This window comes from Hippoglossus hippoglossus, chromosome 7, assembly GCF_009819705.1.
Source record: "Hippoglossus hippoglossus isolate fHipHip1 chromosome 7, fHipHip1.pri, whole genome shotgun sequence".
Classification (NCBI taxonomy): domain Eukaryota; kingdom Metazoa; phylum Chordata; class Actinopteri; order Pleuronectiformes; family Pleuronectidae; genus Hippoglossus; species Hippoglossus hippoglossus.
Genome location: NC_047157.1, coordinates 14,066,847 through 14,083,399, shown reverse-complemented (window position 1 = coordinate 14,083,399; position 16,553 = coordinate 14,066,847). Strand labels below are relative to the sequence as shown.

The 16,553-nt window shown below is 42.0% G+C and overlaps 1 protein-coding gene across 1 annotated transcript in view; it reads right to left on the bottom strand.

Annotated features, from left to right (window-relative positions):
- Nucleotides 1–5,683: 5,683 nt before the first annotated feature.
- Nucleotides 5,684–16,553, bottom strand: part of kcnc4 (potassium voltage-gated channel, Shaw-related subfamily, member 4) — a 20,097-nt gene continuing 9,227 nt past the window's right edge. The window contains exons 2-4 of the mRNA XM_034592031.1: nt 12,384–13,320; nt 11,438–11,614; nt 5,684–7,215 (exon numbers count right to left, since the gene is read on the bottom strand). Coding sequence (XP_034447922.1) covers nt 7,148–7,215; nt 11,438–11,614; nt 12,384–13,320 — 1,182 coding nt within the window. The 3' untranslated portion in view covers nt 5,684–7,147. The remainder of the gene's footprint in view (nt 7,216–11,437; nt 11,615–12,383; nt 13,321–16,553) is intronic.

The window sequence follows — 16,553 nt, the reverse complement described above, 5'->3', positions numbered from 1 at the left end:
CCACAGGCATTTATCATCAGCCCTAAAATCTAACTATCAATTCAAATTAAAACATCAATATCTAATATATATTCTTATATATTCTAATCCTATCCTATCCTGATATCAATATTTATTCTTACCTCATCTTAAAAACAACTCATGAGGTCATTTACTGGGTTTTCACGTGTCATTATTTCCGTGCTCTGTGGGGAAGCATATTCAGCAAGAATAAAACGTCACTGATCAAACCTTTCTTGTGTTATTTTAGCCACAAGCTGTCTGTGACTGACTCATCTGTCCCCCATATATCTCATGTATAAACTTCATCAGTAGAGTGTTAGTAGTGGTCATAGTAGTGATCGTTAACCGGTCCAGAAAATAAGGATTTATGTTCCATTTGAAAAAAATGAAATAAAGTTTTTGATTACACAGTTGCTGGTTGTTCGGCCGGTGTGTTGTTGATGGTGTGATCATCACATGAGGGCTGCAGAGGAAGAGAGTGGTGGTAGGAGTGTCGGGAGTGGTGAGATGTTGATGGTCAACGTTGATGGAGACATAGATATTTGTTCTACTTTGACATAGAACAAATATCAAAGTTCTTTCACTCTGGGACATTGTGTTTCCCACTTTTTTCTCTCTCTCTCCCTCTCCTTCTCTCTCTCACACACTCTCACACACACACACACAAATAGGGGCACAGGAGAAAAGGGAGCAGTGTCCATTAGTGGCCCACAGGAGATTGGCCTTCTGCTGAACACGTAATGCTTCTGCGGCGGGGGGAAAGTCCCTTTAGGATAGTTGACTGAGAAATAATTCTCCTGCTCGCTACAGATCATTACGTCTCCATCCCCACTTACAGGTCTGTGGGCCTTTCTCTTCAGGACAGGGATGATCACAAAGCGCTGAGGCAGAACGGTCGTCAGCTGCTGAGACAAATGTTGATTTTTGGTGCCCTGATGACATTCCAGTTGTAAACGAGACTGTCAACAGTTTATTAAGAGCCTCCGTTGCGATTTATCTTTTATTTTATCTTTTTTAGCAAACTACATGGGTACGTTAAACTGGCAGAGCCCTCTAGTGGCTGTTGTATTAATGATGCACGCAAAGGAGGAAGTCAGGAGACGTAGAGCAACAAAGTCCACATTGGGAGGAGGTCGAGGTCGATGGATGAGTCAGTAAAAGTTTTTTTAACATATGTATCGTTAGATGTTTCGGTTGAGTCGAAGCATTAAAACGTAAGCATCTGACGTGTGGGTCTCACCGCTTGGCCCTGCCTGAGATGGATCCACCCTCGGAGTCCTTCAGTCCTTGGGGATGAAATGATGCTCTTGCAGGTTGCATTTGAAGAAACTGTCAAAGCCGAGTCGTGCTGCAGAGACGCAATCGGTCTTCAAATGGACAATCCCCTGAATTTTGGCACAGATAGTCACATGATTAGATAGAAATTGGGCAAACTATACAGATAGAAACAGATAAATTAGCAATCTTAAATTCTAAAAGTAATATTTTTACAAAGTGGGTTTAATGAACTGATTTATTATTATTATTATTATTATTATTATTATTATTATTATTATTATTATAGTTAAAAGATGGATATTAAATACATTCGCTATTTAAACCCACCCTCTAAATTACACCCTCATAAATAATATATATAAATGAGAGAAATCTTGTTACTGGCATGATAAGAAGTCAAGATGGTCTCTTTTCCACAGTTTGGCACGAATGAATGAAAGGGTGTAATGGCTGGGGCTCAGCCTCTCTCCATGGAAACAGTGTTCAATATTGTCATGACAACCTTCAACAGAGGAGGGGGGGGAAAAAAGAAAACATGGAATGAGGGAAACAATGAAAGGGAATAATCTAGGATGACAGGACAAGCCCTGACAGATTCTCTCTCTCAACCCCGACTCCTTCTCCTCTGCTCCGGCTCGTCTTGTTTCTTGAATCACAGCCTCGCCAATCCGTCCATCGCCTTTTTCCCCAGGCCCCCTGAGCGGCCAGTGTGGCTTTAGTAATGGAGTAATTCAGGTGTGAAAAACTATTAGCTAGTAATGCGATAGCTGCTTTGTGTTGATAGAGTCATCAAAATATGACATTTAACCAAATCACAGGATCCAGCCGGGCAATTATCACCTCTGAGCACAGTGACTTAAAGACGACGGTTAAGGTGGCATTTCCCTTCGGAGTCAGTGAGATCCTCAACATCTTAAATTAAAAGATAGAAATGACAAGCTATGGACAGAAATCACTTTATTAGGGACAAAATTAAATTGAAATTTAAGAAGATTATAATGTTCACTTTCTTGACTTTCCATATTGTTATTGTTGAGATCGCAGTTAATGGTCCTGAACATATTTCTGCTATCTTACACTCCTTGTGCTTGTGAAATAAAGTGGACAAAATATTAGAGACACTTTTCTATATGATGTAGTCCAGTACAACCCCACTGCAAATAATCTCAATAATAAACATATATTTAAATTAATACTTTGTCTCTGACAGAATCAGTCATCTTAATCTTAATTCGTTCCTAATAAAGTGGCCACTGTGTGCACTTCCTCACTTATATCTACAGCTAACCAGTCACGCAGGTATTTATATATTTTTTCTTAATATGTCTTTTGGTTTATTTGGAAGTTTTAAAAACCGATTCGATTTCTACTTCCACCCAAATATTATGGATGTGACTAGAATTGTGTTTGTGGTGCCCACACTACAGACAATTGTCTTTTAATCGTAAATGTGCCAGTGATACTTTGCCTGCTCTCAATCAGCCGTGGTTCTTTGGAAACTACTTCAACGGAAATGAGACACCAGAATGACGACAAAAGCAACAAAATCAGCATGCACAGCACCAAGCAGCGAAACAACAATATAACAATACAATGACAATGACACTATTCAGGACGTGTGTTCATGTAAAGCGGTACCAAGAGGGACAGAACACAAAAGAGCAACACTGTTAATAAACAGCATTTCATAAGAAAATACTTTGTACTGAAGAAATACCTGCAATGAATTATTTTCTGTGAAGATTCTTGTTAATGATTATTTTTCATGAGGAATAAGAGATTAGTGCTTGTTCAAATATAACTTTTCAATTCTGTTGACACCATAAATCCTTTCATTTCTATCTTGTTGTGGTGAAAGCAGAAGGATTACATTACATTTCATTTAGCTGACGCTTTTATCCAAAGCGACTTACAATAAGTGCATTCAACCACGAGGGTACAAACCCAGAACAACAAGAATCAAGAAAGTACAATTTCTTGTATGGTGTGTTTCAAAGCCGGGAGAAGCAAATCTGAACGTCAGCATGAGATACCTATAGAGCTTGTAGCTTCGGTAAAACACGTGTCTGCTTTTATATGACCACATAGTGTCTCATTTTCATTCATCCCTGATGGTGTGGTCTGACCCGTAACATCGTACTAGCCCCCCCCCCACCCCTTTCATTAACCACAACGCATCCCCTGAACATCAAAATGTTCCTTGTGGGCAACAACAGCAATGAGGATCCCACTGGGCTGAGGTGGAGTGAGTGTGTGTCTGTGAGGATGTGCGTGTGTGCGTGTGTGTGTGCCTGTACAGACGTCTTTGTGAGGACCATTTTGAGCCTATAACCTTCAGAGTGAGGACATGTTGGCCGTTCCTCACTTTCTGACCCACTTTATGGGCTGTTTCAGGGTAAAGACTTGGTTTTAGTGTTAGGCACTTTGGTTCGATGGTTTAGGTTAGGGGCTAGTAAATGCATTATGTCAAGAGTGTCCTCACCATGATAGATGTACAAAGATTTGTGCATTTCTCTTTTGGGGTTTGAACTAGGTTTAGGCAGTAGTTTAGGAAGTACAGGAACATTTTACTTACAAATAAATAAATTAAAATGTACTTATGTAAAAGTCAAAGTACCAGAAGAAAAACTTTTCTATTGAGTAAAAGAAGGAAAGTGCTTGCTTTTAAATGCACTATAAGTATTAAAGTAAAAGTACTTGCACAGAGAGGCCTATTTGTTAATGCAACTGTCTACTATATCATTATGGTTGAGTCTCGGCGGTGGCCTCTTCTGAATCCATTTCAGCAGTGATGCTCTCATTGAAGGAGGCGTGGTCTGTTACCTGCCTGCTCTGATTGGATCAGTGGACCAATTGCCCATTTGTTATTGATTACTTATAAGAAAAATATGAGAAACAATGTGAAGATGTAACGCAATGCTTTATAAAAGTGTGGTGGAGTAGAAAGTGCATATATTTGCTGATATATGTAGAGGAGTAGAAGTAAAGCCAAGGAAAATACATCGACTTAAGTAAAGTATAGATACATTAAAAACATACTTAAGTACGTTAATTAAGTAGTTGTACTTTGTTACATTCCACCCCTGGGTTTAGGTTATGGTTAGGGAATTAGCTGTGATGGTAAAGGTTAGGGTAACAGGGTAGAAAATACATTATACCTATGAGTGTCCTCACTAAGATTCTAGTACAAGATTTGTGTGTGTGTGTGTGTGTGCTCTTGTACAGCTTTGTGAGGACCAGTTTGAGCCTACAACCGAATGAGGACATTTTGGGAAAGTGAGGTCCTCACTTTGTGACCCCCCCCCTTTAATGGACTGTTTGGGGATTAAGACTTGGTTTTAGGGTTAGGGTTAAAATATTAGGTTTAGGTTAGGTTAAGGGTTAGGGTTAGACATTTAGTTTGGATGGTTAGGGTTAGGGTAAGGGGCTAGGGAATGCATTATGCCAATGAGTGTCCTCACTAAGATAGCTGTAAAAACATGGGCATCTGTGTGTGTGTGTGTGTGTGTGTGTGTGTGTGTGTGTGTGTGTGTGCGTGTGTGTGTGTGTGTGTGTGTGTGTGTGTGTGTTTGTGTGTTTGTGTGTTTGTGTTTGTGTGTGAATGAGTGGTGTTTCTTTGCATGTGAAAGACAGAGGGGCGGGGGGGCGGGGGGGGGGGGGGGGTGGAGGGTTAGGCATCCAAGCAATAAATAGCGGTGCCTGTCATCCCAAATCTCCATGGAGATGAGCTCTGTGAGCCATCTCCACCTTCACTACATCCTCACAGAGGCACAGGAGAGCAGGAGGCACGGCCATGACTGTTACATTACACCACTTTAACCGAGCACAAGATCAACCAGAATGCACTTGTGTGTCACTGGGATAAATAGTCGTACAGTATAACAGCTTCACTGTACTGACGCACACTGTGCAGTTAATGACCAAAATTCAGATTCCACAGAGCAAGCTGTGAATGGAAATAAAAACAAGAGTGCACGTAAACAATGAGATTTCATATTCCACACCAGGAGGGGAAATGGATTTTATTTGTATTTCTGCAAAGAAACACATGCCTACATTATACAACACACACACACACACACACTCGCACACACTCCCTCACACGCATACATCTGACACCATAACAGTCACCTATATAATCCATAATGGGGAGAAATGAAATTGACGTGCTCTGTGCTTCTCCATCACATTCGAGTATATATACAACAGAGGAAAAGAGAAAATGAGGCTAAAAACGTGAATTATCAAAATGATAATCTGCTACAGAGATGGTTAGGGTTAGAGAGGAGAGGAGGAGAACAGAGTCAAAGGAATGATCCAGAATATTGTCCTGTGCTACATACGTGAAACTGTGCTTATACATAATTACAGAGCTGTGGGTCAGCAGAGAAACAGAGTCTAATGAAGATGAAATGAAGTTTCTCTTTGTTCATTAAACATAAGGCCACTATGGTCGACCACAAGGAACATATTATATAAGTCACGAGTGAAAGAAACATTCCTTCTGCTACTACAGAGGGTTTCTACCAAATCTAATGAAGTCACTGCACATATCTAAGCTCCATTACTCAACATGAGGCACAAGTGGAACTGATGGCATTGCACTGCGTGTATGTTTTACTAACAATGGTACTGAAAATCTACCATGTGATCTACTGGAGTCTTTGGTCCTGACTCAACCGTAATGATGCATCAACTGTATGCGGCTAATGTAATAGACAGGCAATACTGCTCCTTTTTTTCTCTTATTGTACAAGGATTTACAAACAATGTGTTGCCTGAGCAGCATTCATAACCACGGCTGTGTCCCCTTGTAAGGATATCTACGCGTTGGCCCTGTGGTCAGTGTTAAGAAGCAGTGGCACGACAGAAGGCAGAGACCGGATGATCAACATAGAACTCTGGGTCTGTTCGGTCGAGAATCAAACAAATTATTTCAAGTTTTCATCTAATCCTAGTTCACAGTTACAGTTTTGCTGTACAGACTCATAATTACAAGTGTCTTGGTGTTCTTACTTGACAGTTGATGACATTTATGGATATAAGACACGAATCCAAAGCGAGAAGGCAGTGTTTTGAGTTCCAAAAAGAGCTCAAAGTGACTGTTTCTGTACATAGGACTACAAACATGAACGGACAAACACGCAAACAAACGCCAAATCTCATGAGCGAAGAAGGTTGCCAAGCAATTAAAACAGACAGCCTCATGATTACAGCCCCTGAAATATCTCAACCTGTCCTCTATAACATGAAACATTCATGAGTAAATAAGCTGAAGTGTGAAAAATATATATTTAAAGTCTACAGACCTAAAACTAATAAGATTCGTCAGGACGCTGTGGTTTGATGAGATTTGATTAACAGTGACAAATCCTGATGCAGATTCAAATGTTGCTAAACCCTGTTTGCTGGATAGAAATATGTCACATTTCTCATCAAACCAGGGAGAAGAATACAGATGAAAACCAAATCCCTTGTGTGAAATAACCAAAACTCTTCCAGCTCTGGCAGAAACTTCACCGGTCATGACAAGAAAATACACTCTCGGGGTCTGTACGACAACCAGTGACAGTTAAGTGTATTAACAGTGAATTAATGGTACAGTACATTTTACAATAATTGATCATGCATACATGCAAAATGCTCTGTAACATGTAAATGAATGCACCTATGGCAAATCTGCTTTGCAGCACCACAAGGTCCAGGATGTATGACCGAAACCAAACAAAACAACAAGACTTTGTCATGACTAAAAGAATCAGGTCTGCAGTTCATTTAGGACAGAAAATAAATCAGGGTGAATCTCTGAACAGCTTGGACTCCACTGCGGGTTCACACTCTTCTTCCTCCTGGTGGCCAATCAGCATCAGGTCAGAGTGGTGACCTCGGGCTGAGCGTAGTTTCCAGTGGCAGCGAGCATGTCTTTACAGATGTCTGTTAGGAGAGACAAAAGACAGCAACACACTGACTTATGGTACGAGCAGGAAAGACTATAGAAAAAAAGATCTTCGGTGTGCGACTTCTACTAAAGTATTTGTTTGAATTGCGTATGATAATTTTCTGTTGGATGCCTCAGCTCTCCACCACAGAGAAGCCGTTTTCAGACGTGAACTCTAGAAAATGTCAGGAGAGAATTTGCCTTTCACACATGAAAACTGCAGCAGAGGACACATTCACAACAAATGGAAAATGTCTGGCGGCTCATATCACCAAAAGAGATATTTGTTTTCCTTTTATTTTTTCGTTTTTTTTGCATCTGTTGCATATTAAAAACATCATTAAAACACCCCACTTGCTTGTTGTGAATTTTCCAGACATTGTCTTGCTACATTCTCATATGGGCTCACTCTGACACTTTCTGGATATTTTACCAGACACAGGAAGGTCCCAGAAAATGTCCTGTGGAACTGACATGGACATTTGCCTTCAAGCCCTTCCATATAATGTCAGGAAAATGTCCAGAGTTCGACGCATGGGAAAGCAGCAACAGAGGACTTCTACAGATCTAAACCCAGTAGAAGACATCACTTTCACCACCCATGTTGTTAATGGAAACCTATTAGTAGCAATCATCCAGAGGAGAGAGTTCATCCACGCTCAGCAGCCTTTTCTCTGCTTGTCTGAATGGCCACCTGCTGCCTCCTCTTAGCAGCGCTCATCATAAGGAAACACGCTGGTGGTTGTCACATCGCAGGGACCACGTGCTTTCAGCCAGGTCACGCAATCCGTGTGACTGACTTAATGACCTCAAATCCACCAACGTTTTGCTCCAAACTGCAGGGTGGGCGACCATTTCCTGACGCCGATAACCATCGGAGCATCTTCAGACCTGCTGGCCCTCTTTCTGTTTCCTGCCATACTGCTCTGTTGAAATATTATCCATACCTTCTATCCCCTAACCCAGCAATTAGCCAAACACCATCCCCTGTGGGCATAGCTCTGAACAGCAGAGCCGCGGTGCCTTCGTCTATCTCCATCTAACTCAAAACGGCTGCAAACACACAAAGGCCTTGAAACTTTGAATTCTGCCATAACAGATTCTTCAGGAATATTGAGATTCTACTTGAACTCTTTTTGAATGTAATGAGCACAAAATGTGTTGTGTATGTGTGATCTTCTCCTGTAATAGACTGGGATGTCATTGTCCACATACTCAGCAGACACAGAGCTCCAGATTGAATTACCCCCCCTCCTCCCTCTTGTCTAAGATTCATTTTGAGGTGTTCTGGCTTTGCTCAGCTTTCCATGGTTTTTGTCTTTGTGATCAGAAGAGAGCTCGGATGATCTCATGAGCTGACCAGATCATTTAGCTTAAATGTAGGGTACTCAGCGTGAACACAGGCTGTGGACGCTTTGTGTTTGTCTTTCCCACTGTGACTGTGGGGCTGTAACATTTATATTGATTTCCTCCCCTGAGCAGAATTAGATCTCCACACACTTCCCTTCTATCTGACAGATAGAAGCAAGGTTGTGGGGTTTTTTTGCATATGACAACATGCCATTAACCTACACCAGTCTACAACACTCAACACATGCAGGGACTGACAAGGCTTTCAGGAAAAACATTCGGACACAATTTCCTTGTAATGGGCTGTCGGGGGGGGGGACGAGATTGTATACATCTCAAAGGAGCCAAGCTATACAGTAAGTGCCCCATTTATGTGCTGTTTTTTCCTCAACAGTGATGTGCTAATGAGCGTCGGTAGAAAAAATGCACCTCCGTAAAGTGCAGTTTCGCAGGAAAACACCTTTACTGTCGCCGGGCTGTTTGCAGACAAGAGTCAGGATGTTGACTGGGTGGGATGTGTGCTCAGGATGTCAGGAATGAATCCATGGCTGCCAAATATAGAGCCTCTTCTCACAAGTGGCTTTTGGGTACTTTGGGAAGCTCAGATGTGAGATCCAGGAGAGAGATAGCAGGCTGCAGCGGATGCCAATTGAGAGAATTGCAAGAACGTCATCTCCTTTATTGTGTTACCTCTGTCAGATGACTGTTTAAAATAGTCACCAATACAAAGCATCGGAGGGGTGATACCCGCGCTGTATCTACCCCAATCAGGCAATGCTAATGTTTTTTATATTATAATGACTAATGCAGTGCCCATTGAAAACCTGCCTGTTTGGAAAGGACTGTTTGCTTTCTCTGTGGTTGACCTGCAGTAATTCAGCCGCAGCAAGTAGCGACCGACGACAGGACTCAGTCCACAGAACCCTTAACTGCACCGCTGCTGCTGCTGCACAAAGAGCTGTTCACCTGTTTAATCAGTGTTCGGTGAAGCTCAGCTCAGTACACAGAAGCCCGAACAGGAGAATCAGTACCATTGCCCATCTTCAACGTGCCGTTGTTGTGATCTGCAACACCACTGATGTTGATGAAATGAACGCTTCTCCAGACATGGCTAACACATGCAGACAGACAGACTGCAATCATAAGATGCCAGCACTTAGTGAAGCCATCAGGATGTAACAGTATATTAGGTCATTTTCTGACTTCATTGTGACACAATTCCTCACATATAGTAAACACATTTTTAGGTTCATTCATCATTTTCCGGCTTCTGTGTGACTTCTTCATGATGTCATATGATATCATGAGGTGGGGAGTCATGATCTATTCGTTATAAGCTTTAGATTGTCTCCCTGTTATATGTCTTTGATAATGTGATTGTGGACCTTTTTTTTTTTTTACCTTGACCTTTGACTTTCGATTAATCAGCTCCAATAGGTCTCTGGAGAAACCCTAAGTTTGGTAAATATCAACTCTTGTGTTAATAAGAAATTTTGCATGTAAGTACAGACATGTGCGCAGGGTGAATATTAGTAGTGTATCGTTAAAATGTGTTGCTAAGGCATCATTAATGCAGTCTGTGAACAATCACAGCAAAACTATTTTGTGGTATTTCCTTGACTGAACCTGAGTGTATGGGACTTTTTCTTCCATATTTAGACACAACAGGTTGATTGGTACCTTATGCTGCTGCTTACCCTAAGCTAGTACAGCTCCTTGAGACACACAGACAGATGGATGATGCAATTAGTACTGCAAAGCTCTCCCATTGATTTCCTTTGGATCTGTCAGCTGAATAATGACAGTGGGAGGTTGCAAGAGATGATTGAAGTTAAGGTAGGAAGAGGCTACATACCCTGGAGTTTTTCTTTCACCTTCTCAGCAGCAAACAAAGCTTGTTGTGGTGAGTCTATAGACATTTACACCTCGCCCCAGAGCTACAGGGATGACACTGTCTGTCAGGTGATCACCAAAATAGCTCTATTTTTCTTCATGGGTTATCTAGTGTCATCATCAGGTCAAAATTTCGTATCATATCTCTTCATCTATATCCTATCTTACATTATGTATCGTACCCTTAAACATGTCTTACAGTAAAACACAGGAACATTTAGCTTCCACCTTCTAATAACACCAATCTAATAACATGGTCCTTTGTCTGTCAACACCCTGAGGCCAAATCTTAATGTTTTCATCCATCCATCCATCAGCTGTGTTTTTCTGGTGTATATTTACAGTGTGGGCTCCAAGCCTGGCTGTAGGTCTCTATTCTTGTGAAACCTTTTATTTTGAGGATTATTGCACGTCTTTGCTTTCTTGCTGAGAGTTAGATGATTGTTAGATGACAATTAATAACACATAATACCATTTTATATCTTGTTCGGTTTTTTTATTTGTACAAAAAGTTTGGAAATGACAAGTGCTCTTTATATGGTTCTGACCATTTATTTGGCAGGCATGTAGACTTTAAACAGTAGGGACTCCATGAAGTTGAGATAATTGCTGATCGGTCGTATTTTGTTGCCCTTGGACAGAGCCTGTGTAGCTTTTTCCAGTCTTATGCAAAGCTAAGGCCTCCTGGCTATAGTTTTATATTGAGCATTCAGAAATGGTACGAATAAAGCAAATAACAATAAATATGAGCTAAGTTGGGAACTAGTTCCATGTGGCTAAATCCTGGTTTTGAATAATACAACATTATTTCAGTCCCTGAACGCAACAGTTGAGAAAACACCACTGACCTGCCGAAACGCCTTTGAATTTTCCCAGGGGAGTCAATTAAAACCTACAGTGCAGCAGGATTGCAGTACAACATGCAACACTGTAAATGTAGCTGGTCATGTGCAAACTGACATGTATGTAACCTACCAGTATGGACAGATGGGTCTCCTGATGTCAGGAGGAAGCAGGTGGCCTCTTTCTTATTCTTGTCTCGCCCTCGGGTGCACCGCAGGGACCACTTTTCACTGGGGGACAGCGGCTGGGTCAGGCTACAGCCTTCCTCCTCTGAAAGGGCCACTTTCGCATCACCGTTCTGTTTGGAACCTGACAGGATGACAAAAAACACACAGCGCCGTAAATGCCAAAGCTTTTACCGAGCCTCCCCCCAGGGCTCAGACAAAGGCAGAGGTATATTGCGTGAAATCTGTATTTTTCTGTGATAAAATCCAATTTGACTGAGATCTCATGAGGAGTAATTTGATCCCGGTGTGTTACTCTCTTTGTGACTAAGTGCGGTTCGTCTGTCAGGAAAACTCTGAGAAGCCTCAGGAGCTGTGAGACACAGTGGACGTTTACGTTACTATCAGACACTCTGATGTCTATCATGTGGTTTCTGGAAAGATGAACTATCCAATTTAATGAATGGTGTAAAATTCATCTAAATTAAAAGCTTATGAGTAAAAACTAAAAACTGTAACATCATCTTAAAGGTGGAGTTCACCCAAATTACAAAAGTAAGCATTTTCTCACTTGCATCTAGTGGTGCTTGTATTTAGCCGTGCTTGGCTTAGTTGCCCAGGTTTTGAGAGTTCACACGATTTATCATTACAATGGAGGTGAATAACTTAAAAATTAAACATCTCTTTCTACCAAATATGTGGATAAATCAATATTTAAATTAAAGGGTATTTTTTCATCAAGGTGACAATTTTTTTTACATTTTTTTTTATTGGATCAGCAGCATCCAACCTGAGAGTGAAATTTACAGTAAATTAGACTAAAAATATCTGCTTGGTTCCACACCACAAAAGGCGAGTGAGAAAATGTTTTCCTATTGTTTGAGAGAACTGGTCTTTTATCATCACAGTCTGACCTGAACGATTCCTGCTGACACTCTCCTCAGCAGCCAGCGGACACGTGTCACTCTGCGTGCTGTCTCTGTGTGAGTTTGTTTCCGACTTCCCAAACGAGGCTGAGTCAGTCGGAGCGTCTGGGTTCGGGTTGTGCTTCTTCTTCTTCTTCGGCAGTTTCTGTTTGGCCATAGCCAGCGAGTAGTACATCCCAAAGTTATTGACGATGACGGGGACCGGCATGGCAATGGTCAGGACCCCAGCCAGTGCGCACAGGGCCCCCACCATCATGCCCAACCACGTCTGTGGGTACATGTCTCCGTAGCCCAGTGTCGTCATGGTAACCACTGCCCACCAGAAGCTGATGGGGATGTTCTTGAAGTGTGTGTGGTTGGAGCCCGTGGGGTCGTCGGGCTTGGCCCCGATGCGCTCAGCGTAGTAAATCATGGTGGCGAAGATGAGAACACCCAGTGCCAAGAAGATGATGAGGAGGAGGAATTCATTGACACTGGCCCTCAGCGTGTGTCCCAGCACGCGCAGGCCGACAAAGTGTCGCGTCAGTTTGAAGATCCGGAGGATCCGAACAAACCGCACCACTCGGAGGAAGCCCAGCACGTCACTGGCAGCTTTGGATGACAGACCACTCAGGCCCATCTCCAGGTAGAAGGGCAGAATGGCCACAAAGTCAATGATGTTGAGTGAGTTCCTGATGAAGACCACCTTGCCTGGGCAGCAGACGATACGCACCAGGAATTCAAACGTGAACCAGACCACACAGACGCCCTCCACCACGGTGAGGATGGGCTTGGTCACCATCTCCCTCCTCTCCACGTTGTGTGTGACGTTGCCCACGATAACCTGCTCCGTGCGGTTTTGAAGTTCATTGAAGGCCTCGTGTGTCTCCAGGCAGAAAGTGGTGATGGACACCAGGATGAAGAAGAGAGAGGCAAATGCAACTCCCTGAACGAGACGAGATAACAAAGTTAGTCATCGATAATCAGCACAATGTAATGTTTCGCTCAATTAATATGCAATCAATGTTGTTTATCAAACTCGCTTGTGTGGTGCAAGAGCTCCCATTCAAATCTTTGTCTGCAGTACGTGTGCCTCCTGCAAACCATTTTCAATCCCTGCACCATATTTAATTATAATCATGTGTAAATCAAGTCCCTAAAGAAACATGTTTAGAGGGATTATTTTCCAGCCGAGGCAATGAGATCCAGCTGATCTACAGTAAGTGAAAGTACAAAAAATCCATTAAGTCTATATATATACAACAGGGCATTTTCTATAGGAGACTGTGTGTCTGAAATATCCTAAACCCAAACAAAAGTTCACATTTTTACAATAAAGGGTCATTCCAGGACAATATGAGTAGATTTACCTGCTGATATGTGGCTTTGATAAACTAATAAATAAAGGAGCAAAAATACTCCACAGTGAAACCAGTGAATTGTTAAAATCCCCAAAATGTTATATAATTTTGTACTAATGCAGCCTAATATTGTCATTTTGCTCCTGCCTCCTCGTAAACACCTATTTCCTTTAGGAAACAGCTCCCTGTTGTGATTGTCCACTACCACTGCAGTTTGAAGATTAGGGACTAAAAAAAACACAGTGTCCACAGGAGAGAGCCAGGACAATCTCCTCGTAAAAAGCATAGACCAATTCAAAACCAATTACTCCCTTGTACAAAGAGACTGGATGATGCTGAGAGAAAACCTGATTCAATTAACATGAGCCCTGCTGGTCACAGACAGCAGGGGGCGCTCACTGTGTGAACTGACTCACTCTTGTCAGTTCTTGGGGCTAACGTTACACCTGTCAAATGTATGTATGTCATTATATTGCATACTACTTTTTAAATACTACTGTGTTTAATGCAGGTGATGTTGTATTCTCTTTGGATTTTATTTATATACAGTATATAAACGGTCCTTTGTAAGATTAGATAAAATAAGATATAATTTAATGTCCTAGAGGGAAATTTGACATTGCCATCACAGTGTCTATAAAGTATAAATGACACACATTCAACAACATAGATACAATTTAAATATATTCCAAATTAAAACAAGGCAACAGTAAACATATATCTTATTTTTATTTTATTGTTATTATTTTTATGATTGTCCTGGTTTATGAAATATGAGATATAAATAAATTTGGTATTTCAGCATACATCATATAAAGATTCTTCTTTTGCAATCTGAGCACAAAGGATGCGTGAGAAGAGGAGCAGAGCCTGCAGGCACTGGGACGCAGGGACAATGGACAGGACTCACAGTATATTCACACATTCAGGTTTATCAGACATGTCACAGAGTGGGATTAAAACATCTAATATAATACAAATATCTTGAAAATACAAATCCAAACCACATAGAGAAGTAAATCCAACCACTTTTAAAATTCCCGGTAGGTAAAGTGAATAATGTGGCTGCACGGCACACACCTGATCCAGCACAATGGGCGCAGTGTTTGTGTTAACATTGTGTGCTCACTCATACCTGATCTGTCTTTATTGTTTACTAAAGCCGGGACAAATTGTAATGCCTCCCCAAACCTTTCTAATCTTGCAGCTGGATAAACATGTACGTCTGCCCTGCATGCACTTAGGCTTTTTTCCGCCTGCAGGGCCTCTCACATATCAGTCAGTTTTTTTTGTGTTTGGACCTAAAGTCTGATGAGGACACATCGGAACAAGCAATCTAAATAAGTACTGGATAGTTTGTGGAGTTTATTGAATGGAAAGGAAAATAACTGGCCGGTAGCAGTTTAAAACAGCAAAAACTGAGATACTGCACCCATGTAAACAAACCCGCACTGTATGTTGGTGTATATATTTTGCACACGGATCATGTACTGCTTTCCCCTGTGTCCCTACAGAGCTCTGGGAAGCTCACAACACCGATCCCTTGAGAAGACGAAGCCAGCGCTGCAAAACAAAAGGGAAGGCCGTGAAGCCTCGACTCGGCCCCAGGAGGAGATCAGAGATCCCCCTGTTGCGTGGACACGGATTCCCTGAGCATCAGCAGGGCTAACCGTGCACATGTGTGTGAGCGTACTAGAGAAGGAATCACGAGGTGAATCACAACAAGACAAGCAGCAGAAATGCAGAACGGACGAACCTGGGTGGATTAGCAAGTGATGATTGTGACATGTAAAATTGTTATTATGATACCTTAGTATGATTCATAAGCATCAACAAAATCAAGATCTATTTTTGGGGTGGAACTGGAAGATGAAGCTGATTAGACCTGATTAGATTGACCAAAGGTCAAAGGTCAAGGTCACTGTGACATCACTAAACACATTTTTGGCCTCTTGAACGCAACATCTGAGGAAAACCATGAGGGAATTTCTGCAACTTCAGCACAAACATCCACTTGGAGTCAAAGATAAACTGATCAGATTTCAGTGGTCAAAGGTCAAAGGTCATGGTCACCTTTTATGAGTGGAAAGTATGTAGCCTGAAATAGCACTGGTTGATGGAGCCATACAACTGCAGGGCCGTAATTCTATTTCATCTTTGATTCATCATTCATCTGTATTGGTCTTTTCATGATGTATTAATTCCAGGTGACTTTAATCATTTTGCATAAATAAACATGGACAAAAAAGACACAGAGAAGTCTCCTGTGCTGAGCTCTGCTACGACACAACCGACAAACCAGCTGCCACCAGATGCAACCTGTGAGTCTTGCTGCTGCTCGGATGCCTCTGATGAGCCAAACGGGCTCTGACAGCGTTCAGTTTACTCAAATGCCAAACGGTTTATCCCAGACCTAAACAGAGCCGGGGATCTGCAGCCGTGGCCACCTCTGCAGGGAGGGTGCTGGAGGTCCTCGAACGCACGAAGACTATGTGCTCTGCTCATAAAAGGCTCATGGGGAAAAGTCTAATAATAACATGAAACAGCCGGACCTCACACCTGCATGCGTGCGTCTGTATGTTGCTGCCACTACACGTGCTGAGTCTTTTTTTGTTTGCGCATTCATGTCGGCAAGTCGTTGTCTTGCTTAGTAAATCTTGCAGCATTTAAATGTGTCTGTGCAGTTTGTTTAAGGCCTGAAGTTAAGAGAGGCCACAATATCATGTTTACAGCGGTCATTTTAAACGCTGTCGGAGTGATTACCATAATGTCTCTTTGCACCACAGAGTGTTTTCCGTGTTGCTCGGCTGAGCCTGCT